The sequence below is a fragment of the Plecotus auritus genome (genome assembly GCF_963455305.1).
Source record: "Plecotus auritus genome assembly, chromosome: 2".
Lineage (NCBI taxonomy): Eukaryota > Metazoa > Chordata > Mammalia > Chiroptera > Vespertilionidae > Plecotus > Plecotus auritus.
This window is the reverse complement of record NC_137771.1, coordinates 34027402-34055400: the sequence shown is the minus strand read 5'-3', so window position 1 is coordinate 34055400 and position 27999 is coordinate 34027402. Positions and strand designations below refer to the sequence as shown.

Below are 27999 nucleotides of genomic sequence, written 5' to 3'. Positions count from 1 at the left end.
GTTTTTCGAAGAACAAAAATAAATTCCTTTTTTATTAGCAGCATATTTTAGGACTAGAATTTTATTCTCTTTTTTGACCACTCTTAACTGGAAGGATATGTGCCATCTTTTGGAATGAAATGAGATTTATTCTAAACCATATTGCAAACTATTGCTCACCAGTGTCCCACTGGGTAAGGGAAATTTGTAACCTCCTACAGTCCTGAAACCACTGTATTTTCTCTCATTCACTCTTGTGCATGATTTCAAAAACCTGTCCTAGTGTCCTGACCGGGGTTCTCGTACTTTGGAACATTCTTTTACCAGATACTAGCTTTTGCTAATGTGAGGATGTGGTGGGACATTGTGCCTGTTGAGGTCCAGTTCTGCACTAGGCACCTCTCCAACTTCAGTCTCCCCATGATTCACACAGTCATCTGGGGTTTATTCTCCCCATTTAACAGATGAGAAAAAGGAAGTTCAGTAAGCTTGTTACTTTTCTGACTAGTTAGCAGCTTGATAGGTTGGGGCTGATGCTAACTAAGGCCTGGGCTGTTCTGTGTTATTCTCCCTTTCAGGAAATGAGCACAGCCGTGGAGTACATTTGTATTTAGCAGCAAATTAACAACATTATTGGTATGTGTCCATGCCCATGACTTAGAGACTCTAGGCCTAGACTCAGGAAGTTCAGGTAAAGCTTAGCTCTGTTAAAGAATGACCATAAGGCCCTGGTGTGGGCGGCAGCCTTCATTCCCCTGCCTTAGTGCAGCAAGAGGTCTCCTGAGACCAGTGTGCACACATGCATATCAGCCCCCCCGCTTTGTTTCTCTGTGTTTCCTCTTGTTCACCTTTGCTCCTGCTGTTCCCCTCAGCCTTCCTATTCTTTGCATCAAATGTCTACTAATTCTTTCGGCTTCAACTCTAGTGTTACCTACCTATTTCCTGACCCTCCATTCTCTCCATCAGTTAATCGCTTTCTTCTCGATGCTCCTGAAGTCTATTTAGTTCAAATATAGAGTGGCCTGCCACCCTGTAGTTTAAAAAAGGTTTTCACAACAATGATTTTCATTGGTTCTCGCAACACTGTACATTAATAACTCACATTTATTGAACATGAGGCATTTTATTTATTTAAAGCCTCACAACAATTCCCTTTTGCAGATGAGGAAGCTAAGGCACAGTGAGTAACTAACTGGTAGAGAGCTGGAATCTGCAGTCTGATCCCCGGCACCTACTCCTCTACCAGGGTTTCCTTATGATTTCTATTGCATAGTTAGCAACTGGGGTTCTTACTACTTCTTGCCATCTCTGGTGAGCACCTGCTCACTGAGAGGCAGAGGTCAGGCCAGAGAGCCAACAGTTACAAAGGCCAGAGGGGATCTGTTTTAATCCTTAGTTTATCATTCGAGTAGGGAAAGACAGGCATTCTCCAAAGCAAACTGGGCCCCAGTGATTATATACACAGGGTGGGGAAGAATGATGGTAGCAGTAGGTGGCAAGGTCAGCACCTTAGTACCAGGCACCATATCAGTCATTTTATATCCATTGTTGTCCTTGTGAGAAATCGAAAGCCCGGAGATGTGAAATGAGGGCAGTCAACGCTGCAGATTTCCCTTCTGGATCCTGCACTTTAAGGTGTGCATCTCCCAGGCTTGAGGTTAAATGGGAGTTACTTGCCCACAAATCTAGGGGGTCGTTTCTCCCTGAAGGCTGCCATGCCCTCTAGCCGGTCCTGGGTGGGGATGTTCTGAAACAACACCGAATATTAGTTTGTTGGGGTGCAGGGCTAGAGGCCAATAAGGGCTTGCTCAAGTTCGTCCAGCCCATGACAAGGCAAGGTCCAAGTCATTCTATTGTCGGTGGACTCTGGTATTGGGCCATGCAAAGGTATGGGCCTCATGGCTCCTTAGTTTCCTGAAGAAGGCAGTCCGCGCCTTTAGAATCTGGCCTGTCATTGGCCTCTATTTGACACGTCTTACATGCCTCCAAACAACAGACAGTCTCCTGCAGCAGTCTGATACAAGGCTTCACTGTAAGAAACTGGCTCTGAATCCTGGTGTGTAGCTCATTCACACCAGGCCCTGCAAGTTCCAGGACCCCCTGTGTAGGAGTTTTTGATATCTGTTGACCTTGAGGTTAGTACTTTTTGACTCACCCAGGAGTCAGGTCTAAATAGGTCAGCCCCAGAGTTATCACCCCGCTGTCAAACACACACAGCCTGTAGGCTGTAATAAGCAAGGCCTTGACATCCCAACTCTAACCTGACCTCTACCATGGCCACTGGTACAGAGACAGTGGAAGCCATTCTTCCTCTCTCAAGTACCTCTGTGGTCTGTGATTCTCTGGGTGGAGACAGAATGTACCACCACCAGGTAGCTGAGGAAACAGTCTCAGAGAGAAGCAGTGTGGTTCCTCTGGGATCAGCCCAGGCTGACTGAGTAGCACTGGCATTGAGAGAGACCCTTGGGGTTAGGAGGAACTATTAAATTGGTCATGTATTGCACATGAGCCCCCCACTGTGGCCCAGAGTCTGCTTACAAGCATGCATGGACTTTGGCAGCAACCACGTACCTGGGCATAGCACATCCCTTCAATGGCCATCCCTGATGCAATGTCCACCTGCAAGAAAGAAACCTGAATAAGCCTGACCTTGCCCACCTCCATCTACACTGAGAGCCAGCCCACCCTACTGCCTGAACTATTCTGTTGGTTCATGGCTTACTCCAGCAAAGAATTAATGAGTCTTACTGTATGCCAGTCACGCACAGAGATGATTACGATAAGGAACTCCTGGGGAGAGGACACGTTAACTGACAGAACAGTGCTGGGACAAATAGGGGCTGTGAGCACAATGGGAGGGTTGCACACAGCCGGTAGCGCTGAGGAGGTTGTGCCTTCACAGACAGTGTTCTCTCATGGGCTGCCTCACCATGCTTCCTGCCACCCCCACTGGTGAACTCGCGGGCTTTCATTGCCCTTGGGAATAGGGTTCTAGGCCTTCATGGCCTGGCCCCTGGCACCTCCAGCCTCTACTGCTCAGTGCTCACTATTACTGCTGCTTCACCAGCACCATCCTAAGAGAAGTACTGCATGTCTGTAACCTTAACAACAAAGGTTATCACCCCTACTGTGCAGCAGACAAATCTGAAGTATAGAACGGTGAAGGAATTTCTCTAAAATCACAGCAGTATGTGGAAAAGCAGGTCTTTGGACCCAGACAGCCCAGCACCAGAACCCATGCCCCTAACGTCCATGATTTGTTCTCACTCACCCCTTACTCCCATTCAGGCGAGTTGCTTGTTTACGCATCCCTGTGCTTTTGCTCATATTTTTTGCCTTTCCTGGAATTCTCATCCTTTCCAAGGCCCAGCTCTAGAAAATACCCTCTAACTCGGCACTACCCAGTGGGACCGTGCTGCTTTAATCTCTACAGGCTATCTCTCTGCTTGGTACCCTTAACCTTTTATTAGTGATCTGAGTCTTTACCCCCCTCCCCACCTTTGGGGCAGTGACCATATTTGACTTACCTGTGTGCCAGTTTTCGGCTCAGCTCAGATTCAGTGTGTGATGTACAATCAAGTAAGTTGATGTGTAGGGATGGATTAGCTGCACCCAACACTCCACCCTGGGCCCTCTCCTTGAGGCCACACAGACCTGGTTCTTAGTACTTGCTCTGTGACCTGGATGAGTCATTTACCCTCTCTGAACCTCAGTTTCCTTCTCTCCAAGGGAAAAGGATGAGGATTAAATGAATCTGGAATGTCACCTGGTCAAGCTTCACGTGTTGTAGATGGGTAAAGTAAGGCACAAAAGGAACTCGGGGACTGGATGTTACAAGAATCCAGTCCCCGTGTTCTTTCCAGCTGTGCCGTCAGTGCCGTGAAAGCACTGCCTCCCAGCCACCCCACTGACTGCAGTCCTGACCAGAGCCCTCTCACCTCCATTCCTCGATCAATGGCTACTTTGCCCAGCCGCACAGCAATGGGGGCCTGGAGAAAAGAAAAGGCTTGGTTGAGGAGGGGATCAATGCTGACAGGGGAGTTGAAATAAAGGCATAAAGCTCCATGGTGGGGGAAAGAATTGTGGGCAGGGAGGCGGAGTTCTAGCTTTCTGCTAAGTGTTATGTTCCGCTAGTGTGAGCACCTGCTGGTTCTCAGTCGACGCTCATTTTCTATTATAAAGAAAACCTGACTGATCCCTGCCCTGCCCAATCCTGACCCTATGGGGTTCTTGTCATTTAATTCATTCCTATGAATACAACAATTTACAAAGTGCTTTCCCGCCCACGACTTGTCTAATGGTGCTCTACCCACCCTTGCAGGATGGTGCCATCTTTAATTGAGGCTCAGGGAGGTGAGTTGTCCAGTGAGTCAGGCGGAGCTTGGCTATGGTTCCCAGTCACCGTTCCCACTGCTGCTCCCTTCCTCTATCCCTCTCAGCTCAGCAAATGCAAGCCTGCACTGCAAGCGAGTTTCGCCTCAGCGGAGTTAAAGCATGGTCAGGATTAGGAACTTGGGCTTTGAGGTCTGACCAGCCTGGGTTGAAATCCCAAGGGGCCATTTTGCACAGCCACTGAGAAGCAAGAGCATCAAAGCTGCCATCTTCGCTCCTCTGGTCTTGCTTCCTATTAACTTGTGCCACAACAGGCCTGGCACTGCACTCCCAGCCTCATTTCCAGTCAAAGGATGCACTTTCTGCCTGTAGTATTCATATTATTTGAAGTTTTTACAAGTAAGACTATCAGAAAAAGAATGACTGTCTTAAAGTCTGATAGCATAGAAGCCATAATTGAAAAAGCTAGTTCCATAAAAATGAAGTTGAGAAGAACACCACAAATAAAAGACAACAGTAAAAAACTGGGAAAATGTATTTGTGATACTTATGACAGATGAATTTTCTTGATTTATAAAAAGCTAATATTTTTCCAACAAATATTCATAAGGATATGAAAAGGTAGTTCACAGAAAAATAAAACACAAGGGGTTCCCAGATTTACCCCTAGTTAAGAAAATGAGAATCAAAACAGTGAAGTGCCCCTTTAACCTCAGACTAGTTAAGTAGTAAAAATGTTGGTATTGCCCACTATTGCTAGGGTTAGGAAGCAAGTATCTGCATACATTATTGATAGAGTAAATTGGTACAATGCTTTGGGGAAGGCAATTTGGCAAGAACTGGCAAATGTTAGATGCACATGCTCTTTGGAAAAAAAAAAAACAAGGGAGAGAAACATCAATGATGAGAGAGAATCATTGATCAGCTGCCTCCTGCATACCTCCTACTGGGGATTGAGCCCACAACCCAGGCATGTGCCCTGATTGGGAATCGGACCATGACCTCCTGGTTCATAGGTTGATGCTCAACCACTGAGACACACCAGATGGGTGATGCACATACTCTTTGATGTTGCAACTCCATGTAGGAATCTATCCTGCAGATGCACAACTACAAGTACACTGAGATGTACAGTTATTCACTCCAGCTGTTTTGCAGTAGCAAAAAGATGTAAGCCACATAAATGTTCATCATTAGAGTACTGGTTAAATAATAGCACATCCAGACCATGAATGAAAAAGTGCAGTTGCTTAAAAGAAGGAGGTCAGCCCTAGCCGGTTTGGCTCAGTGGATAGAGCATCAGCCTGTGGACTGAAGGGCCCCAGGTTTGATTCCAGTCAAGGGCACATGTTTGGGTTACGGGCTCGATCCCCAGTAGGGGGCGTACAGGAGGCAGCCTATCAGTGATTCTCTCGCATCATTGATGTTTCTATCTCTCTCTCCACCCTTTCTCTCTGAAATCAATAAAAATATATTTAAAAAAAAAAAAAGAAGGAGGTCAATAAATATAGAGGTGGGCAAAAGTAGGTTAGTAATAATAAATAATACAACAATTAAAAAATAATACAGTGCCTGGCTGGCATGGCTCAGTGGTTGAGGATTGACCTATGAACCAGGAAGTCATGGTTTGATTTCCAGTCAGGGCATATGCTGGGTTGCAGGTGTGCAGGAGGCAGCCGATCAATGATTCTCATCATTGATGTTTCTATTTCTCCCTCTCCCTCCTTCTCTGAAATCAATAAAAATACATTTAAAAATAATACAAGAATAAACTTTTGCATACTCAAAACTGTAACCTACTTTTGGCCACCCCTGTATATACTCATATCCTATATAATAAGAGCCTAATATGCCAAGTGTCTGGTTGTCCAGTCGGCCACTCAACCAATCAAAGCGTAATATGCTATTGATATGCTAAGGCCGCTCAACCGCTCGCTCTGATATGCACTGACCAGCAGGGAGCTGATGCTCTGATCAGTAGGTTAGCTTGCTGCTGGGGTCTGGCCAATTGGAACTGAGCAAGATGGGCCGGACATGCCCTGGAGCCCTCCCACAGTCCCTCCCCAGCCCCAATCGTGCACTGGTGGAGTCCCTCGGCCTGGCCTGCGCCCTCTCAATCCAGGCTGAGGGACCCCCCCTGAGCGCATGACTTTTGTGCACCAGATCTCTAGTATATAAATAACTCAATTCTTTTTAGAATGGTTTAAGGCAGTGGTCGGCAAACTGCGGCTAGTGAGCCACACGCGGCTCTTTGGCCCCTTGAGTGTGGCTCTTCCACAAAATACCATGGCCTGGGCGAGTCTATTTTGAAGAAGTGGCGTTAGAAGAAGTTTAAGTTTAAAAAATTTGGCTCTCAAAAGAAATTTCAATCGTTGTACTGTTGATATTTGGCTCTGTTGACTAATGAGTTTGCCAACCACTGGTTTAAGGGATAAGGAACATATCTTTAGAGGCTAATCCAATTCTAAGAGACATTTTAAAAACATGAAATTAAAATGTGCATAGTAAAGAATTCAAAAAATATGTAAAAGTATAAAACAAAAAGTGAAGTTCCTCCTTTCTCCTGACCCTTCCCTGCAAGGCATGTCATACCAACACCTTTTACACAAATGGAATAATAATAAACACACTAGTATGCACCTTGTTTGTTTTTTAACCTGATTTCCTGGAGGTTCCCATTTCAGCATATGTCTGTGTATGTGTTAGCAGACACATTTATGTTTCTAAGTATATAGACATAAACTTAAATGTGAGGATTTTTAGAAATCTAATAATTTGAATGTTATTTGGAAATGAGAACAGTGAGTCACACTGGTGCAGTATGTTCAAGTAGAAAACATAGCCAAATCCATATTTAAAGCAAAATGTGTATTTATAATTTAGGGGGGACATCTGAGTATTAAGTTGTAGGCCTTGCATTCATTAAAAGTCTTTTTTGGACCCTACTCTCTGGAACCATTTGACTCCCTAGTCTTAGTGGTTTGTCCACCAGAGGATAGCCATGTACCACACCTGGCAGTCACCCCATCCAGGAATTGGCTGGAAGCTGAAGGTTTACTTTTTTAGGTTGCATCAGATATTCCACCATTGGGATTAGTGATTATAGTACTAGTTTTTGGTATGCTGGTGTTTTGGAATGCAAAGCTACTTTCAAGTACTGAAATACTAGTACTTACATTAGTATAATACCATTATTTTAGAATACTAAAAGAACTGAAATCAGAATCATCTTGAGATCAAGCTCAAAGACCCAGTTACACAGCTTATGCAAAAAGACAACCCTTCAGTCTACCAGTCTTGCTAGGTAGGCCCCCTCTGTGAAGGTGCAGCCAGCCGAGACCTTGAGTCACGTACAGTTTTGTTTAGATCAGATACTTCTTGATCAAGTATAATAGAAATCTGATAGCACTAAAATTGGCTGAGTAGCACCATCAGATGTTCCATTTATATATGATGAAACTAAAAAAAGAAATGAAGACAAAACATGCTTTCTTTTAAATCAAAGTCACTATCAGTTTTTAAAGTTATAATCCCTGCCCTCAAGGAAGGCCTCAAAGTTATAAAAAGAAGGTACGATTATTTAAATAGGAGATAGAGAAAGATTTTTCCAAAATAAATACTAGCCCAGCCAGTGTGGCTCAGTGGTTGAGCATTGACCTATGAACCAGAAGGTCATGGGTTCAGTTCCCAGTCAGGACACATGCTCAGGTTACAGGCTCTATCCCCAGTGTGGGACTTGCAGGAGACAGCCAATCAATGATTCTCTCTCATCATTGATGTTTCTATCTCTCTCTTCCTCTCCGAAATAATTTCTCTGAAATCAGTAAAAAAATATTTAAAAAAACAAATATTTAATTTTCATAATTATTCAAATAGTTTCATCTGTTAATACTAAAATGATGAATGGAAAATATTTTTATAGACTTACATTTTTTGTTTTGTAACATGTTTGTAAATTTTTATATTTGAAATGCATTAGTTTTATAGTTTTAGAAATTTTTGTACATATTGTGTACTCTTTAGAATAAAATGCTAGTTTTTACATTGTATGTAGTTTTTATATTATGCAAAATAAATACCAAAATACCTGTGTTTTCTCTCTGGTATGGTATTGCAGTCACTTTTTGTGACCTTGATGAGCAAGTCACTTAACTTTTCTTGGTCTGTTACAATACAGATACAATGAGGATAATCAACCCAGCTGGATTGTTCTAATGAAAGTACCTAAGATAGTGTCTAATAGGAGATGTTCCATGTGGGCTTAGTCAATCTTCCTATATAATAAAAGCCTAATATGCTAAGTGTCCGGTCATCCATTCATTCATTCAACCACCCTCAGTCAGATCCAGGGTGTCCTGCTGAAGGCTTTGGGCCTGGCAGAACTACCTGTGGCTAGAGGCTGCCTTAGTGGACAGTACAAGTATAGAACATTCCCGTCATCTCAGAAAGTTCTCTTGGACAGTGCTGTTCTGAAGATTTTCAAGCCCATTTGAGTCCCTCAGAATTCAATTTTCATTTTAACATTTGACTTAATTTTGTTTACTGGATGGCTAAATGGATGCAAGATTCAAAGAGGGTTAATTATATGAGTCTGGGTAAATGGATCTTATGTGGCCCTGAGGGACACCCTGGCCTCCCCACACGTGTGTCCCCCATGGCACAGGTCCTCCCTCCTGTGCTGGGCCGCCAACACACCTGGGGCAGGATCTCCTGGGCCAGTTCTCGTGCCCGGTGGTAGGCAGCATTGCCCTCCTCATTCTGGGCCACAGCGTGATTCACCAGCCCAAGTGCCTGGGCCTGTGTCCCACTCAGTCGTCGGCCTGTGAAGATGAGTTCCTTCGCCAGGGCCACCCCCAGGCACCGAGGCAGCCTCTGGGTCCCTCCTGCCAGGAGGGAATGGGGATGGTGTGTCAGCATGGGAAGTGGGAGCCCAGAGAAGGCCCAGGCTGGGCATCAGCCCAGACTTCTTCTCAGAAGCAGATTCTGAGTTAGGCTAGAAGGGCAGAGCCTAGGAAATGGGGGAAAAGAGGAAAGCGGGGAAGTACTCTGGATAAAGGAATTGGGCAGGTAGAGGAGGACGGGTGCTGTGGGTGACGTTACCTGCTCCTGGGAGGAGCCCTCGGGTGGTCTCGATCAGCCCCATGACAGCTGAGGAAGCTGCATAAACAAGAGTGAAGCCCCCACCCACTCAAGTGCCAATCCTTGGGGAGAAGTGATACCTACCTCTGGGCTCTCTGCTCACCCCTTCAGCCAATCACTTCCATCATGTTCTGGCCTGGAGGTCAGGAGGCCCAGGTCCTCGTCCTACCATCCCCACTGAGGTCGAGGGTTGGGGCTGTGCATCCACAGGCAAGTCTCTCTCCCTTTCTGAGCCTCATAGGTGGAAAAGATGATTACCACTGTTCTGCCTGCTTCAAAGAGCTGCTAAGGATCAAATGAGGTAACGGTGCTTGGAACAAGGAAGGGGTTCCTGGAAGATGCCCACTGCCTATTTGTGGGTTAATGGATTCTCTGTCTCATACACCCTTAGCTATGGTCTGGCCTAGAGTGTGAATGACTCCTGCTCCCACCAGTTACTCCTCCCAGCGTTTCATTAGCCTGACATTTTCCTGTGTTCAGTCCACATCCTTCTGAGTGCTGCTTCCTCTGAGAAGCCCTCCGAATGTTCTACCCACAGGCTTCTCCTAAATTCCCTCTGGCCATCTGAGCCAGGCAGGAGGGAACAGCCATCTCTTCTGCCTATGAGGGGTTTTACACTCACTCTCCTATTGCCCAAATACAGGTTAGTTGGCCTTAAACATGGACAAGGTGAGAAGCAGAGTTGGGGCTATGACCTGACCAGGTATTTTGATGCCTTTTCGTTGGCATGCATTGTGTAGATATAAGCTACTTCTAGGGCTCGAGTTGCACATTTTTAAAAATATATTTTATTGATTTTTTTACAGCGAGGAAGGAAGAGGGATAGAGAGTTAGAAACATTGATGAGAGATAAACATCGATCAGCTGCCTCCTGCACACCACTACTGGGGATGTGCCTGCAACCAAGGTACATGCCCTTGACCGGAATCAAACCTGGGACCCTTGAGTCCTCAGGCCGACGCTCTATCCACTGAGCCAAACCGGTCAGGGCTTGAGTTGCATATTTTTAAATGTTCTGGGTTGGCAGGAGAAAGCATTAAGGGAAGACAGAGTGCCATGATGGCACAGACTTTTCTGTCTCCAAGAAGGGTGCACCTAACCACCAAGTCAGTAAGGTTAAAATGTAACCAGGTATCCTCTTCATCTCCTCCCTCCACTCTTCAAGGCTCAGTTGCTCTGAACAATGAACCAGAGGGCAATGTTCCTGCCCAGGCATGTTTGTGTTTAGCTGGGCTGGTGACAGACTGTTCCTGCCTCACTTTTGTTCAAATCATGCTAAGTAGACCTGACTGGTTTGGCTCAGTGGATAGAGCGTCGGCCTGTGGACTGAAGGGTCCCAGGTTCGATTCCGGTCAAGGGTATGTACCTTGGTTGCGGGCACATCCCCAGTAGGGGGTGTGCAGGAGGCAGCTGATCGGTGTTTCTAACTCTCTATCCCTCTCTCTTCCTCTCTGTAAAAAATTAATAAAATATATTTAAAAAGAAACACACGCTAAGTAAAGCTTCTTGGACAGACCTGGCGGGTTAAACACCTAGTCTTGTCCTGCTCTGCCTTCCCTCTCTGCTCTCGTCCTTGTCCTGTCAGCAGTTGCTCTCGATTGGCAGGAGCACTCTGGTGATGAGGGAGGCTGGTGCTGAGGGTGACTGGTTCTACAGCAGTCAGGGGCTGGGCCAGGAGGGGAACCAGCTTCCCCTGTGTCCTCCACCTTGCCTATAGATCTGCTGTTGGTAGGAAAGCCAAGAGCAGTGGCTGACTTCACAGAATCCCCAGACTTACCCTGTTTCACTCACCCTTTCCTCCCCACCCTATCCCACCTCTCCCCCTGCCCAGTACCTGCCACTCGAAGGTCACAGGCCAGGGCAAGTTCCAGGCCTCCACCCAAGGCATACCCATCCATAGCTGCAATGGTGGGTGCAGGGAAGGCGGCTGTGGAGACGAAGAAGGGCTCCGGTTGAGAGGCTTTGGCAGGACCAGGACAGGGACTCAAGGTTAGAGAGGGCCTCAGTGGTGTCAGATTTGGGGGCCTCAGCCAGGTTACTTTAGAAGTTGGATTCTCCAACAGGGAAATTTGTGGGACCAGCTTAGGAACCAGAGTGGGGAGATGGGCTGGATGATCCCTGCTCAGGCCCCCTCCCCTGCTGGCCACTCCGGGACTGGCCATTCTGCTTTCCCTTCTTGTTCTGTGTGGCAAGCCCTGTGCTGGGTGCTGGGAACACAGAATTGAATGAGACATGGGAAGACAGACCCAGGCGATCTGTACTCTGTTAAAGGAAGCTTGGAGGATGGGTCAGGGAAGCCTTCCTGGAGGACGAGATATTGGTGGTATTAAAGGATGAGTAAGACGTTCAGGTGGCTAAGGAGGGATATTCCAGCCAAAGGAACAACAATGTCAAAGCCTGAAAGCATGTTTGGTGAAACTTGGCTCCTCTGGAGTAGCTAGGCTTGAAGCCTGATGTCATGGGGTGGATGGTGGGGGTCAAAAGCAGCAGGGCACAAAGGCTGAGCCCCGTGTGAAGGAAATGCCCTCTAAACCCTCTTGTCACCTCCTCCTCCTCGTACAATTCCTTGTGCCCATCCTCCCTGGGAGAGTCATTTGTCTTTCCACGGAGCTTATGATAGAAACTGTCCTCTCTTTAGAATAGAGGGTGGGGGGTGGGTGGGTGGGTGGGTATGGCAGGGATCAGCAGGGCCCTCCTCCACCCCATTTCTGGACCCTCACCAATCTCATTCATTAGGCCTCGGAGCCGCTGGACAAAGACCCCCACTTCTGCCTCACTCATCTGCTCCCGCTCCTTCAGGTCTGCACCTGCAAATAAGGGGTTGGTGACAGTCCTTGGGAAATAACCCGTTACGGAGTCCTCGGCTGTTAACGATCCAGCAAAGGAGACCTGAGGAGAAGCCGCCAGAGGGGAAGGAGAAACACCAGGAAGCACTGGTCAGGGTACCCAGGGAGGAAAGGGCGTGGGTGGTAGGAGAGGTGCCACAACAGAAAGAAAAACTGGACTTCAAAATTAAAAACTTCTCTGTCAAAAGACACTATGAAGGAGTGAAAAGACAGCCCACAGAATGGAAGAAAATATTGGCAATTCACATATCTAATAAGAGATTAATGACATACAAAGACCTCCTACTACTCAACAACAAAAACCCCCACAAAGGGCAAAGATTTCAATAGACTTTTCTTCAAAGAAGATACACAGATGGCCAATAAACACATGAAAAGATGCTTCACATCATTAGTTATTAGGGAAATGCAAACCCAAACCACAATGAGTTCACATCCAATACCCATTGGGATGGCTATTGTAAACAACACTGTGGAGAACCCAGATGCATTGCTGGTGGGATTATAACATGTTGCAGCTGCTGTGGAAAACATTTTGGTGGTCTCTCAAAAAAGTTAAACGTAAAATTACTATGATCCAGTAATTCCACTTCTGAGGATATACTCCAAATAATGGAAAGCAAGGACTCAGACAGACACTTGCATACCAGTGTTCAAAACAGCATTATTTACAATAGCCAAAAGGTGTACACAATCCAGTGTCCACCAAAGGATGGCTTAATAAAATATGTGAAGATGCAATGGAATATTCAACCATAAAAAGGAATGATGTTCTGATTCATGCTGCAACGTGGATGAACCTTGAGGACATTATTCTTTTTTTTTTTTTTTAATATATATTTTATTGATTTTTTACAGAGAGGAAGGGAGAGGGATAGAGAGTTAGAAACATTGATGGGAGAGAAACATCAATCAGCTGCCTCTTGCACACCTCCTACTGGGGATATGCCCACAACCAAGGTACATGCCCTTGACCCGAATCGAACCTGGGACCTTTCAGTCTGCAGGCTGATGCTCTATCCACTGAGCCAAACCAATTAGGGCTTGAGGACATTATTCTAAGTAAAATAAGCCAGACACAGGAGGACAAATGTGTGATTCCAGTTGTATGAGGTAACTAGAAGCCAGCAGGTTCTTTTGTCACAGAAACTTATCACCTAAATCCAGGGGCTTGACAACACTCAAGTTCTGTCCCCTTTGGCAAATTCTTAGTAGACCAGAGGTTACCAGGGCTGTGGGAAAGTGAGAATGGGGAGGGATTGCTTAATGGGGACTGAGTTTTTTTGTGCTCATGAAAAGTTTCTGGAAATGAACAGTGGTAATAGTTGCACAACCTTGTAAATGTACTTAATGCCACTGAATTTTAGCCCTTAAAAATAGTTTAAATGTAAATTTTGTGTCATGTATGTATTTACCACAATTTTTAAATTATATAAAATAAAAAAATTATTGATTTCCCCCTCCCAGTTTTATTGTGAAACAACTGACATGCATCACTATATAACTGATTATTTTTACTTATTTTTTTATTTTTTATTTATTTTTTTAAATATGTTTTATTGATATTTCACAGAGAGGAAGGGAGAAGGATAGAGAGCTAGAAACATCGATGAGAGAGAAACATCGATCAGCTGCCTCCTGCACACCTCCCACTGAGGATGTGCCCGCAACCAAGGTACAGGCCCTTGACCGGAATCGAAGCCGGGACCTTTCAGTCCACAGGCCGACGCTCTATCCACTGAGCCAAACCGGTTTTGGCTATAACTGATTATTTTTAAAAGGAGGGAGGGGTCAGTGGGGTCCACGGAGGCTGAGGGGCCAGGTAAGATGAGAGAACTGATAAGCGAATGTAGGATACAGTGGCAGGGAGATGGACAAGGACGTCGATGAGAATCGTGATGCTGGATAGGTCATCAAAGGCCAGAGGGTAGGAGGCTGAGGTGGGAGTAGAGGGTGAAGGTAGTCTCTTCAAGTTCTAGACTATACCAAGTGAGAGCTGGGAGAGCCCTTGGGAATCTGATTAGTTTCAGCTCTGTATGACCGATGGGGGAACTGAGGCCCAGGGCGTGGCAGGGACTAGCCAAGGATTCCAGAGCAAGTTGGGGTCAGACCCAGACATCTGGTAGCCATTTCCTTGTGCTAATCTGGATAGTGAGTGGTGCTAACAGGGACATGAAGTGACTTTAGTAGAGGTCAGGCAGAGATGGCGATAAAGGAAGAGGACAGGGTAGGATGCGGATCTCTGCCAGGGCTGCCAGGTCAGGGAGACCTTTTTCTATATACTTGTCCTGCCAGGGCAGGCTCCACGCTGGGCACCAAGATCCCAACAGCTCAGATGGAGGGACTAAGCTATCTCCCCTCGAAAACCTGAAAACCATATTCCTCCCATCCTCTCTCTCCACAACCACTTCCTGCCTCCCCAGTACCCCTGTTACCCTCTCTCCAGCCATCCCAGCACTGGTTCTCAGCTCAGCTCAGCTCTCATTGACTTGCTGCTTATGGGCCTGGGATGTGGTATTTCTTTGAAACAGAAGTGCATGGTGCTTGCCTTGTTGTGAGGACCACATGGTGCAGGGATAGTGGAAAGCTTTGGTGGCAGGGACCGGGCGAAGGGGCACAGAGTCCCATCTTGGCCACTGACCTTGTGAATGTCTTTGATTCAGTTTCCTCTTTTCCTCAGTGAAGGGTCAGAACACAGCATGGTGTAGCCAAAAGAATAAGGGTTTAGAAAGGCCAAGTTCAAACTGAATTCTCTTCTACCTCTTAGTAGCTATGTAACCCTAGGCAAGGAATTTTACCTCTGAGTTTTGAGTTCACATCTGTAAAATGGGAATAATGAGTCTTATGCTAGAGATGACTTAAGCCCCCCACCAACCCCTGCAGGCTGGTGGGAGCCCCACTGAGCCCCGGGGTGGGGAAGGGGAGGACACCCACCTGCACAGAACACACCCTTCACTCCACTCCTGAAGAGCAGGACACGCACTTGTCGGTCGTCCCGCAGCCGGGCCAGGGCTTCCAGCAGCTGCAGAGCAGACCCCATCAGATACCTCCCAGCCCAGCCCCAACCCACCCTGGTGTGTGCCATTTCTCACCTCACTAACAAAGACGTTTCCCAGGGCATTGCGGGCATGCGGTCTGTTCATCAGAATCTCAGTGATTCCTGCGGGGACCGGGCAACCTTGGGTGAGGCCTCTGGCCTGCTCGCTCCTGGCTGGGCCTGGGCAGCCTCTACCCTTGGGCAGCAGCGTGGCGGGAAAGCCACACACGCCCAGGCTTTGGTTTTCCTGACTATAAAACAGAGTAACACTTGTCCTTTCTGCTTCACAAAAGAAGTAGAAGGGCTTGTGAACTGTGGAGAACATGGGGAGAGGGACAATGACCACTGCAGTGGTTCCTGCCTGCTTCTGCCATTGTCTCACACACACACACACACACACACACTCTCTCTCTCTCTCTCTCTCTCTCATAGACAGTTGTGTGGCTTTTTTCCTTCTTTTTTTTTTTTTACAGCAGTAAAATTGAGCAGAAAGTACAGAGATTTCCCTTATATCCCAGCCTCCCACACATGCATAGCCTCCCCCATATCAACATTTCACACCAGAGTGGTACATTTGTTACAGTAGACAAACCTACATTGATGTGTTACTGTCATCCAATGTCCATAGTGTACATTATGGTTCACTCTTAGTGTTGTGCGTTTGATGGCTTTTGGCTAAAGTAGAATACCATTAGTCTGCTTTGTGGCCCCGCATTCTCCTGGCCGCCTCCTTCCTCTCAGATGACACTCTGCACTTCTCTAGGTTTTCTTCTACCCAATTTTTCAAGTTCATAACTCATTTACTAAACACATATCTATAATAAACAAGTCCTGGGGATGTGATATTGGAAAGCTGCTAAGAAAGTAGATCTTAAGCATTCTCAGAACAAGGGAAAAAATGTGCAACTATGAGTGATGGTGGATCTTAACTAGACTTATTGTGGTGATTATTTCACAGTCAAATATTGAGTCATTCAGTTGTACACCTGAAACTAACGTAAGTCAATTACACCTCAATTTTTAAAAAGCCCAACTCTTATGCAGGTAAATCCACAAAAGAAGATATACAAATAACCAATAAGCACATGAAAAGGTGTTTAATTGTACTAGTATCAAATAAATGAGAGTTTTTAAAAAGCATAAGATTTGACTATATACCCAGTACAATAGCTAAAACAAAAAAAATCTGCCTAACCAATGGACACAGACAACAGGGGGGTGAGGGCATGAGTGGGAGGATTGGGAGGGTAATGGGGGAATAAGGACACATATGTAACACCTTATTCAATAAAGAAATTAAAAACAAAAATCTGAAAATAAACAGTGTTGCCCTGGTTGATGTGGGTCAGTGGTTAGAGCGCCATCCAGCGCACCGAGGGGGTCTCGAGTTTGATTCCCAGTCAGGGCTGCAGGTTAGTCCCCAGCCCCAGGTGGGGTGTGTGCAGGAGGCAACCAATAGATGTGTCTCTCTCACATCGTTTCTCTCTCTCTCTCTCTTCCCCTCCCTCCCTCCCTTCCACTTTCTCTAAAAAACAATGGGAAAAATATCCTTGGATGAGGATTAACAAAACAAACAAAAAAACCACCAAGTGTTGGCGTGAAAAAAAACAACACAAAACTGTACTATCTATTGAATAATTGTAATAGATAAGAAATTGTGTAAGTTATAAGTTATATAATAGTCCCTGACCACAAGGTGCTGATAACTTAGTACAAGTAAGTAAAAATAGGAGGTCTTGAGTAAGGTAAGTGCATAAAATACTTAGAGGATTACAGGTGGCAGTTCACAAGTGGAAGCGTTTGAGCAAAGTGAGAATAAATAAAAATGTTCATTTGAGGAACGAGGTATGGTGGGGAAAATACTATAGGTAATGGACTACCCAATTTTTTAAAGTCAAAGTTCCTGAAAGCTCAGTCCAGGACCTCTTTATTCAATCATCTGTACAATTAAATAATGCATCTAACATGTGTTGGCTTCTGTACTAGACACGGATTCCAGAGATCAGGCAGGCCCAGTCCCTGTCCTCTCAGAACCTGCAGTCTGACAGAGAAGACAGACATTCAGTGATATAATTACTGTTTGTGATGAGAACACAGAATAAAAAGGACAAGGAGGTAGGAGGAATAGAGTGGGCCAAGGGGAACCCTAGTGTAGGAGGTCAACTATGACTTGGTGGAGGAACTGACCTTTTAGCTGAGAGCTGAGGGATGATGAGGAGAGCAAGGCAGGCAAAAGTGTGTGGGGGTGTTGGCGGGGAGAAAAGCCCATTCCAGGCGGAGGGAGCTGCACAGACGAGGGCCCTGAGTGTGGGAGAGCAGGGTACAGGCAGGGGAGGTTCTACAAGATCTGTAGAGCTGGGCCGCTTAGGTTCTTCTTGGCTGGGCCCGACAATTGAACTGACATAAAACAGATGAACAGGAGAAAAGCATATACTAGTACATTTATACAAGTTTTACATGACATGGGGGCCCCTATAAGGAAGTGAAGCCCCCCAGAAATGGTGGAACCTACATGCTTTTATAGTAGGTTGAACAAAGAGACAGTTGTGGAAAGGTAACTAAACTATGTGAGGAGGCTAAAGGAAAATAAGAATTTTGTTTTTTAATAAAATGTGTTTGTACACAGTTCTCTTGGCTTTGATTCTCTGTTGAAGGATGTTTCTTTTCTCCTGGTCCAGGGAGGGCAGCTTTCACGGGGGAGTATGTCTCTCTTGTCTTCAGGAAGAAAAGGGGAAATCCAAATGCTTTTCGTGCATCGCTGTTTTTTTTTTGTTTGTTTGTTTTTCAAGTGCCTTTAGCACAAAGTAATCCTTATGACAAAGAAGCATATTTTGGGGTAACATATTCTGCCACCTTTTGGTGTCTTCGGGAACTGGAGGAGTTCAGAGTAAAGGGAGAGCAGCATAAGGTGAGGTAGGAGAGTCCGGAGGATCTGGGCTTGCTCATCTGTCCCTTCCTCTTCTGCACCTCCCATGTGCTTGCCTCTTATATCCCCAGGGCTGCCCTGCACACCTGGCCAGCCCAGAGTTCTCCTCTGAGTTCCCAGCCTAAATATCCAACTGCCCACTTGACCTCTCGACCAAAATTATCAATCTTTCTCCTGTTCTCTTGGTGAGTAAATGATTGCACTATGAACCCAGGAGTCCACCCTGTTGCCTCCCTCTCCCTCACCCATGAAAACTCAGTTTCTAAGCCCTGCCAATCCAACCTCTTAAATAGATCTTAGATCTTTCAGCTCATAGCCCTCATCGCAGCCACTAACCTGCTATGGGCTTTGAACCCTATTACGTGGATCACCCAACTGGCACTCTTGCCCTCAGTCTTGCTCATTTGGTTCACAGTCATCTTTCTAATCCAAATCTGACCATGTCCTTCCCCTCCCTTTTCATCAAAATAAAGTCCAATCTTTAATACAACCCCAACAGCCCCCCCAATCTGGCCCTTGCACCTCACCCTGGCTTCAATTCAATCCCCCAACCTGGGGCAGTTGTAGGGGAGACATACCAGTTGTGGGCAGGGTTCATTTCCCCTCTGCTAAAATGTCCAGGATAGACTGGAGGAGTGTTTGCCAATCCTTTGGAATTCAAAGGCCCCTTATTTTATTTTTTTATTCCAGGGTCCTCAGCTTCGTCTGTAGAACAAGCAGTATTTATTAAGATGGCATTCTCAGTGTGAGTTGATTTGAGACATAGAGAAGGGCCCAAGAAAGTTTCAGAGCTCTCAAGGGACAGGGTGTCCAGCCCGAAGTGAGAAAGCTGTGGTCTAGGGCAGAGAACTGTGACACTCAGGCTAGGCCAGTGGTCGGCAAACTCATTAGTCAACAGAGCCAAATATCAACAGTACAACGATTGAAATTTCTTTAGAGAGCCAAATTTTTTAAACTTAAACTTCTTCTAACACCACTTCTTCAAAATAGACTCGCCCAGGCCATGGTATTTTGTGGAAGAGCCACGCTCAAGGGGCCAAAGAGCCGCATGTGGCTCGCGAGCTGCAGTTTGCCGACCACTGGGCTAGCTAGGTGAACTTCCTTAGCCTCCTCAGAAATTTTCAAAGAGCTCACTGAGTCCAGCAAGATCTGGAGGTCCCACAGAGGAAATCAGATGTTTCTACAGTTTTCTCCAGCTCTGGTGCTTCAGAAGAGAAACTGGTGGAAACAGAGAAATCCTATCAGAGGGGTTGAGGAAAACAGTCTAGGTCCAAGGTCATTGTGGTCGACAGACCCTAGGGTGTTCCTCTGTTCACAGCCCCTTCACTTGAGTGTGGGCAGGACCTGTGAATTGCTTCTAACCAACAGAATACAGCTAAGGCTACCAAATGTTACTTTCAAGAGTAGAGTCAATTATATGGCAAAGGTGATGAGCCGAAACTGGTTTGGCTCAGTGGATAGAGCGTCAGCCTGTGGACTGAGGGGTTCCGGGTTCGATTCTGGTCAAGGGCATGTACCTTGGTTGCGGGCACATCTCCAGTGGGAGGTGTGCAGGAGGCAGCTGATCGATGTTTCTCTCTCATCGATGTTTCTAACGCTCTATCCCTCTCCCTTCCTCTCTGTAAAAAATCAATAAAATATATTTTAAAAAATTAAAAAAAAAAGAGATGTTACTTTCATGGTTAGGTTACACTGTATATAAGACTGTTTTGAGAGGAGGAACCAAAATGGCGGCATAGGTAAACACCTAAACCTGCTGCCTTGCACAACCACTTCAAAACTACAACTAAAAGACAAAACGGACTTCATCCAGAACCATGGGAAGGCTGGCAGAGTGGAATTTATACAGCTAGAAGGAAAGAGAAAAGCACACTGAGACTGGGAGGGGGTGTGGAGGTGCGGAAGTGAAGTGCAGAGGTATGGAGGCATGCACGGAAAAGGGCTGGCAACTGGGTACATTGTTGTCTTTTTCAATCGGGAGGGAGATACAAGCTCCCGATTGCTTTGAACTCCAGTTCCGGGTGAGACTCTGGGTACCCAGACTCATACAGGGAGAAACTGGACTGTCTGGCATTGGGCCAGAACATGAGGGCAGCTTTCTCTCAGAGGTGCTTGCAGCAATCATTGTTACTGCACAGTGCCGCAGTACACAGAGACCTGGGGTCCTCTTTGGGGCAGGGCTGATGGTCAGCCATTGCTGTTTGCTCTGCCCTGGTGATTCCCTGAGACCCTGCCCCACCCAATTTACAACCCCACACAAGCTGTGCTCAGAGGCTTTTGCATATGAATGGCCTGGCATTTTGCAATCTAGAACCTAACAAACTGCAGCTGGGTCAGAGAGACCCAGAACATCCAAAAGAAGGCCCAAGGCTGGACAGCAACTTGCATTGCTTCACAGCTGGGCCTCATCTGGGCACCTCCAAACCCCAAATAAAGAGGAGGAATCTGTAGATCTCTCAGTAGCTCCTGCTGGGTGGCCTCAGGCAGTGGCTGACTTTGCACCTCCTTGGAGATCCAAGAGCCAGTGTACCCAGTGGTCAGAGTGAGACCATCCAGATTACAACTCCTCAGATCCATAAGAGACACACCCAGGGGGCAGACTCAGTGAGCACCAAAGCCCCACTGAAGCAAGTCTTGTCTCATAAGGGTATCTGCAGCACAGAAGTTCTCCCATTGTAGACACAGCTGATCCTCACAGCCAATTGGCCTGGAGGTCAATTCCTCCCAGTGATACCAACAGCAAACAAGGCTTAACTACAACAGACTGTGCACACAGCCCACAAAGGGGTGCACCAAGAGTGTCCACATCAGGTAACTGGGGAGGCTGAGCCACTGGGCCCTATAGGACACCTAGCACACAAAGCCACTCTATCAACACAGGGAAGCAGCCAAAATGTGGAGACAAAGAAACAGGTCACAAATGAAAGAAATAGAGGAAAGCAAACTACTGGATATAGAGTTCAAAACCATGGTTATAAGGTTACTCAAGAATCTTCTAGAAACCTCTGAGAAATTTAGTGAGACCCTCAAGGATATGAAAAAGGACCAACTAGAAATTAAGCATACACTGACTAAAATAAAGAATAATATACAGAGATCCAACAGCAGACTAGAGGATCCCAAGAATCAAATCAAAGATTTGAAATACAAAGAAGCAAAAAACACCCAACCGGAAAAGCAAAAAGAAAAAAGAATCCAAAAATATGAAGATAGTGTAAGGAGCCTCTGGGACAACTTCAAGTGTACCAATATCTGAATTATAGGGGTGCCAGAAGAAGAGAGAGAGCAAGATATTGAAAACCTATTTGAAGAAATAATGACAGAAAACTTCCCCCACCTGGTGAAAGAAATAGACTTACAAGTCCAGGAAGCACAGAGAAGCCCAAACAAAAGGAATCCAAAGAGGACCACACCAAGACACATCATAAGTAAAATGCCAAGAGCAAAAGACAAAGAGAGAATCTTAAAAGTAGCAAGAGAAAAACAGTTAGTTACCTACCAGGGAGCACCCATACGATTGTTAGCTGATTTCTCAACAGAAACTATGCAGGCCAGAAGGGAGTGGCAAGAAATATTCAAAGTGATGAACAGCAAGAACCTACAACCAAGATTACTACCCAGCAAAGCTATCATTCAGAATTGAAGGTCAGATAAAGAGCTTCACAGATAAGAAAAAGCTAAAGGAGTTCATCACCACCAAACCAGTATTATATGAAATGCTGAAGGGTATTCTTTAAGAAGAGGAAGAAGAAGAAAAAGGTAAAGATAAAAATTATGAACAACAAAGTGACAACAAATACATGTCTATCAACAAGTGAATCTAAAAATCAAGTGAATAGCCCTGACCGGTTTGGCTCAGTGGATAGAGCGTCAGCCTGCGGCTGAAGGGTCCCAGGTTCGATTCCAGTCAAGGGCATGTACCTTGGTTGCGGGCACATCCCCAGAAGGGGGTGTGCAGGAGGCAGCTGATCAATGTTTCTCTCTCACTGATGTTTCTAATTCTCTATCCCTCTCCCTTCCTCTCTGTAAAAAATCAATAAAATATATTTAAAAAAAATAATAAAAATAAAAATCAAGTGAATAAAAAATCTGATGAACAGAATAAACTGATGAATATAATAGAATAAGGGGCATAGAAAGGGAGTGGACTGACAATTCTCAGGGGGAAGGGGGTGTGGGGGGGTGCGGGAAGAGACTGGACAAAAATCGTACACCTATGGATGAGGACAGTCGGGGGGTGGATAAGGGCAGAGGGTGGGGTGGGAACCGGGTGGAGGGGAGCTATGGGGGGAAAAAAGAGGAACAAACTGTAATAATCTGAACAATAAAGATTTATTTTTTAAAAAAGACTGTTTTGGCCCTAACCGGTTTGGCTCAGCGGATAGAGCGTTGGCCTGTGGACTCCAGGGTCCCAGGTTCGATTCCGGTCAAGGGCATGTACCTTGGTTGCGGGCACATCCCCAGTGGGGGGTGTGCAGGAGGCAGCTGATCGATGCTTCTCTCTCATCGATGTTTCTAACTCTCTATTCCTCTCCCTTCCTCTCTGTAAAAATCAATAAAATATATTTAAAAAAAAAAAAAAAAAAGACTGTTTTGCTAGTGCATACTAGAGAAATAGTGGACCTATGGAGAGGGTCATATATCAAGGAAGCATGGGAAGCCTCTAAGAGCTGAGATGGGCCCCCTGGCCAACAGTCAGCAAGAAAACAGGACTTCAGTCCAATAAACATAGCAAGTGAGTTCTGTGAACAAGGTGAGGAGCTTGAAAGCAGATCTCTCCCCAGTCAAGCCTATGATAAGAACATAACCCTGTTTAAGAAGACCCAAGGCAAGAGAACCCAGCTAATTGTGCCTGGACTTCTGACCTACAGAAATTATGAGATAATAAATGTGTTATTATAAGCAACAATGTTTTGTGGCAATAGAAAACTAATATAGTAATGATGTCCTGGGATTGACAGAAATTTTCTCTCCTTTCGCTTTCCTGTTCTGTCATTCCTTTCTCTCTGGCTGACTCTCTCCCATCTTTCATCTTTTTCTCCTCTTTTCATCTTTATATTCCTCTCTCAAAACACTAGCTGCCAAATCTTATTGTGCTTCACTCAAGCCATAGCTCAGTCATACACCAGTTCCATGGCCTCGGGCACATTACGTTATCCACCTGGCCTTCAATTTCCTTATCTGTAAATAGAAATAATAAAAAAGGTTGTTATGAGGATTAAAAGAAATAATGTACATAAATGGTTAGCCAGAGTTTGTGGGTACAGTGAGCAGGAAAAGGACACAGATGTTGGGGAAAGTGTAGGGCCCAAAACAAGGTGTGAACTCCAAGCTGGTAGCCCTGAAGAGCCAGGTAGGGTGTCTTTGGCTTTCATTCTTTCATCTGACAACATTCAATTTGCATACCACATGGAGAAACCAAGAGGACTCTGCCATGGCCCCTGCCTTCTGTTTGAGCCCTGGTTCTAGGAACATTGCTGTTTCTGGGCACCAGCAGTAGAGATGGGTCTGCACTGCACTCTCCTTACTCACCAAACCCACCATGCCACTGGCTGATGATTTCCTTGGCAGTTGATGTAGGATCACTTTTGTCTGGATGGTTTGGATCACAGGCTTGGTGATATGGGTTCAGGAGTCAACAGAAACTACTGGAGGCAGTATACAGACCAACTGGTTCAACAACTCTTTATTACATAGAAGGGTAAACTGACCCAGGAAAGAAGAGAATTTGCCTAAGTTAACAGCTGGACCCAGCTAGCAGCCCTACGTTCAATGAGCTAACAACCTACGAGGGAGACAAGTCCAGATACATGGAACATAAAGGGATATTGAGGGTTGGTAATTTCAGAAGTATTTACATAGGCAGAGAGGAAAGGAGAGGACCCAAGTCAGGGGCATAGCTAGAACAAAACACAGAGGTGGACAGCTTAAAATGAACCCATGGGATAGAAGAGATAAAATGGAAAGGTCAGGTGTAGTGGAGAACCAAGAACACCCTGCTAAGTAAGGAGTTGGAACAGAGCCATAAGGAAGAGTGGAGAGTGGTTAACAAGCCAATCCTGTTTTCAAGGACAGCAGGTGTGACAATACTCTTATGCCATTGGTCCAAGATGAAGGCAGAGCCTGTGGCTTCTAACATAAACATCAAATGGCCTCAAGTCATTTTTGGGGGATGGGGGAGAGGTGGTGTTTCTCCTGTGTGGGAGTCTTTTCCTCATGCTTCCTCCACTGCTTCTCCTTATGCCTGTCCCTCAATGACCTTCTAAATGGTAGGGGCAGCCTGCCAGCATGGCTCAGTGATTGAGCATTGACCTATGAACCAGAAGGTCGCGGCTCGATTCCCGGTCAGGGCACAAGCCTAGGCTGTGGGCTCAATCCCCCAGTATGGGGCGTGCAGGAGGTAGACAATCAATGATTCTTTCTCATTATTGATGTTTCTATCTCTCTCTCCCACTCCCTTTGTCTCTGAAATCAATAAAAAATATCTACACTAATAAAAGGGTAATATGCAAATTGGTCACAATGCCCTCACAGTAACAACTGACCAGCAGGCTGTGTGGGGAGACCAGGTTGACGTGGGGGGGGGGGGGAGGGGGAGCAGTTGGGGGCAACCAGGGTGGCAGGGGGGGTAGTTAGGGGTGATCAGGCTGGCAGGCAGAGGCGGTTAGAGGTGATCAGGCTGCCAGGGGGGGAAGTTAGGGGCGATCAGGCAGGCAGGTGAGCAGTTAGGAGCCAGCAGTCCCGGATTGTGAGATGGATGTCCAACTGCTGGCAGTCAGACATCCCCCAAGGGGTCCTGGATTGGAGAGGGTGCAGGCTGGGCTGAGGGGACCCCCTCTCCCCATGCATGAATTTCATGCACCAGGCCTCTAGTATTCAAATAAAAAATAAATGGTGGGCAGAGGCTTACTATGCTGATCCTTGTTATCCATGGATAACAATTCTGCTATCTGCAAGGTCTATGATCCCTGATAATACTTTTTACTGATGTACTAGTGCCAGTGGTCGGCAAACTCATTAGTCAACAGGGCCAAATATCAACAGTATAATGATTAAAATTTCTTTTGAGAGCCAAATTTTTTAAACTTAAACTTCTTCTAACTCTACTTCTTCAAAATAGACTCACCCAGGCCGTGGTATTTTGTGGAAGAGCCACACTCAAGGGGCCAAAGAGCTGCATGTGGCTCGCGAGCCGCAGTTTGCTGACCACAGTACTAGTCTGTATTTTGTACAGAACAGGCAGTGATGACCTAATAGTTGAGAACACAAGTTTTAAAATCACACCTGATTCAAATTGCTTAATTTCCCTATGCAGCTCTTTTTTATTTTTAATTTAAAAATTTATTTATTTTTAAATATATTTTTATTGATTTCAGAGAGGAAGGAAGAGGGAGAGAGGCATAGAAACATCAATAATGAGAGAATCATTGATTGGCTGCCTCCTGCACACCCCCTACTGGGAATCTAGCCTGCAACCCCAGCATGTGCCCTTGACTGGAATTGAACCTGGGACCTCTCAGTCCGCAGGTCAATGCTCTATCCACTGAGTCACGTTGGCCAAGCAGTTTATTGATTTTGAGAGAGAGACATTTATTTCCACTTACTTATGCATTCATTGGTTGTTTCTTGTATGTACCCTGATGGGGGTGGAACTGCAACCTTGAGGTATAGGGATGACACTTTAACCAACTGAGCTACCAGGCCAGAGTGTACCTCTGTTTCTTAATGGCAAAGAAAAATACCAAGGCAAGCACTGTTGCTAGTTGGGCATGAATAAAGCATGAGAGTAAGGGGTATTCTCTAAGACTCAGCAACCTCTACATGCCCATCAAAAGTGGGGGGATGCACATGAGGGAATAGTATGCCACAGCAGGGAGCAAGGAACTAGATTAATATAGCAAAGCAGCTCTTCAAAAGTTAATAAGGGGTGGGGGAGGAAATAAGAGATGTAGTCTCCAATGCCATTTGTGTAAATTAAAATTCTGACACAAACAGGATTGGAGAGAAAGCTAAGAGAACGACCTTGACCTGAGGGTAAGACTGAGGGTTATAGGTAACAATAACAACAAAACAAAATGCGCAATCGAAGGTGTTTTCTGCCAGTGACCAGCGAACTTTCCTGGCCCTTATGCAGAGGGGAGACGCGCCCTCCTCTGCCCTCACCCTCCGCCCTCCATCGCGGCCTCGCACGATTGGCTCTGCTGCCTCGGCCCCCTTGGGACCTTGCCAGAGTCCTTGGCCCAGGGGCTCAATCACGCCTTTTAAAGCTGCGGGGGTGGATGCTGGTGTCTAGTCCTACCCCTGAGTATTCCTCTTCCCCTCCTCGCAGCCCAGGCTAACCGGGGACTGAGAGGACCCAACTGACCTAGAGTCCCATTCCAAGTAGTGTCGGGGAGGCCAGTAAGGTGGTCACCCATTCTCGGGCAACCTAGACTAGGATGCAGGGGATTTGGGTACAAATCCTGAAATATATTAGACGACCTTACTGTCTCAGTCTTTCCGTGTGCAGTGGACGCGCCTGGGCCGGGCAGCAGCGCCAGGCGCCCCCCTCCTCAGCTCTGCCCGGCTCGCCCCAGCCGCCTCCTGGGTGCTCTCGGGGAGAGCGCACTCACCTTTGTCGGGACCCTCCAGGGCGCGCACTTGGATCTCCGGGTCCCGAGCCGCTGCAGCCGAGGCACAGCTGCGGGCCGGAAGGGGCCTCCAGGGGCGCGTTAGGCGCAGGGCGCGGGTCAGGACGCGCTGCATGTGGGCGCAGGCTGGGCAGGTGCGGCTCGGCTTCTCCCCTGCCTGCTCTCCCACCGCGAGCTCGCAGGTCGGCCGCGAGGCTGCGCAAATTGCTCCACCTAGGGGCCGCCGGGCCGCGCTCTCCTCACCTCCGGGTAGGGGGAAGCCCGGCTCCGCCGCGATTTGGGGCAAGGCTATCAGCGTTTCTTAATTTAAGCGTCAGTGTTTTAATCTGTAAAGCGGAGATAATAATAGTGACTACTGGAAAAGAGAAAGGCAGACGCCAGTTAAAGTACTGACAACAGATTTAAAATGGCAACGTGCCTACTGCAAAAGGGAAATGTCCAGCCTGAACTGAACATATTGGGGCCCGGGCGCGGGAATTCACCTCAGCCATTGAATAGCAAGCTTTTCAACCTGATACCAGCCACTGGGGTTTAGGTTCAAGGATAAGAAGGAGTGTGGTCTTGGGCCGGGTCTGAGACTGAGAGCACACAAGCCTGAGGAAGATGTTTGGATTGTTGGAACTGTTCTGTATCCTGTTAATGGCAGTAGTTTAGAAGAGTCCATGCGTGTGTTGCAACTCATGGGACCTTACCAATAAAGGGTATGGTGTCTAAAACAAAGGAAAACAGTGGCTAACTTTGTGACATTTTTAATCTCTCTGAAGCTCATTCTCATGAGTTGTTTTGTTAGGATTAAAGGAGGTGACAGAAACAAAGGCTTTAGCCCCTAAATATATTTATTTTATCCTTTTTATTTGAGGATTCTGAATTGCAAATTTGTCTACTCACGAAAATTGTAACCCCAAAGTCAATACTCAAAGAGTTCTTGAGGTGGCAAAAATTTTGAGTGGTGCTTTGTGCATAAAAATTCCTAATTAAAAGCGTGTCAGCTGAGGTTGAACAAGACCATGCAGGACTTGTTTTAGCTTTCATGCTGTGAACAGCTGTCCCTATCATGATCTATTTTATGTCACTTTTTTTTTTTTTTTGATTTTGGTCCTTTTTGTTGGT

At 46.2% G+C, this 27999-nt stretch overlaps 1 protein-coding gene across 6 annotated transcripts; it reads right to left on the bottom strand.

Annotated features, from left to right (window-relative positions):
* Nucleotides 1-49: 49 nt before the first annotated feature.
* Nucleotides 50-27564, bottom strand: ECHDC2 (enoyl-CoA hydratase domain containing 2). Of its 6 annotated transcripts, XM_080658019.1 has the most exons (11): nucleotides 27372-27564; nucleotides 26872-27215; nucleotides 15389-15456; nucleotides 15231-15318; nucleotides 12171-12257; nucleotides 11285-11377; nucleotides 9412-9468; nucleotides 9007-9194; nucleotides 3918-3968; nucleotides 2551-2598; nucleotides 50-1726 (listed from the first exon to the last, which is right to left on the bottom strand). In XM_080658019.1, the coding sequence occupies exons 2-11, from the start codon at nucleotides 27002-27004 to the stop codon at nucleotides 1649-1651; spliced, it is 891 nt and encodes a 296-aa protein (XP_080514145.1). In that variant the 5' UTR covers nucleotides 27005-27215; nucleotides 27372-27564; the 3' UTR covers nucleotides 50-1648. The 6 variants fall into 6 exon arrangements, with proteins under 6 accessions (XP_080514145.1, XP_080514150.1, XP_080514147.1 ...); XM_080658024.1 differs by lacking the exon at nucleotides 27372-27564 and having other exon boundaries at nucleotides 1050-1726; nucleotides 15389-15584; nucleotides 26872-27102; XM_080658020.1 differs by lacking the exon at nucleotides 27372-27564 and having other exon boundaries at nucleotides 1063-1726; nucleotides 9007-9131; nucleotides 26872-27102.
* Between the last annotated feature and the right edge of the window lie 435 nt (nucleotides 27565-27999).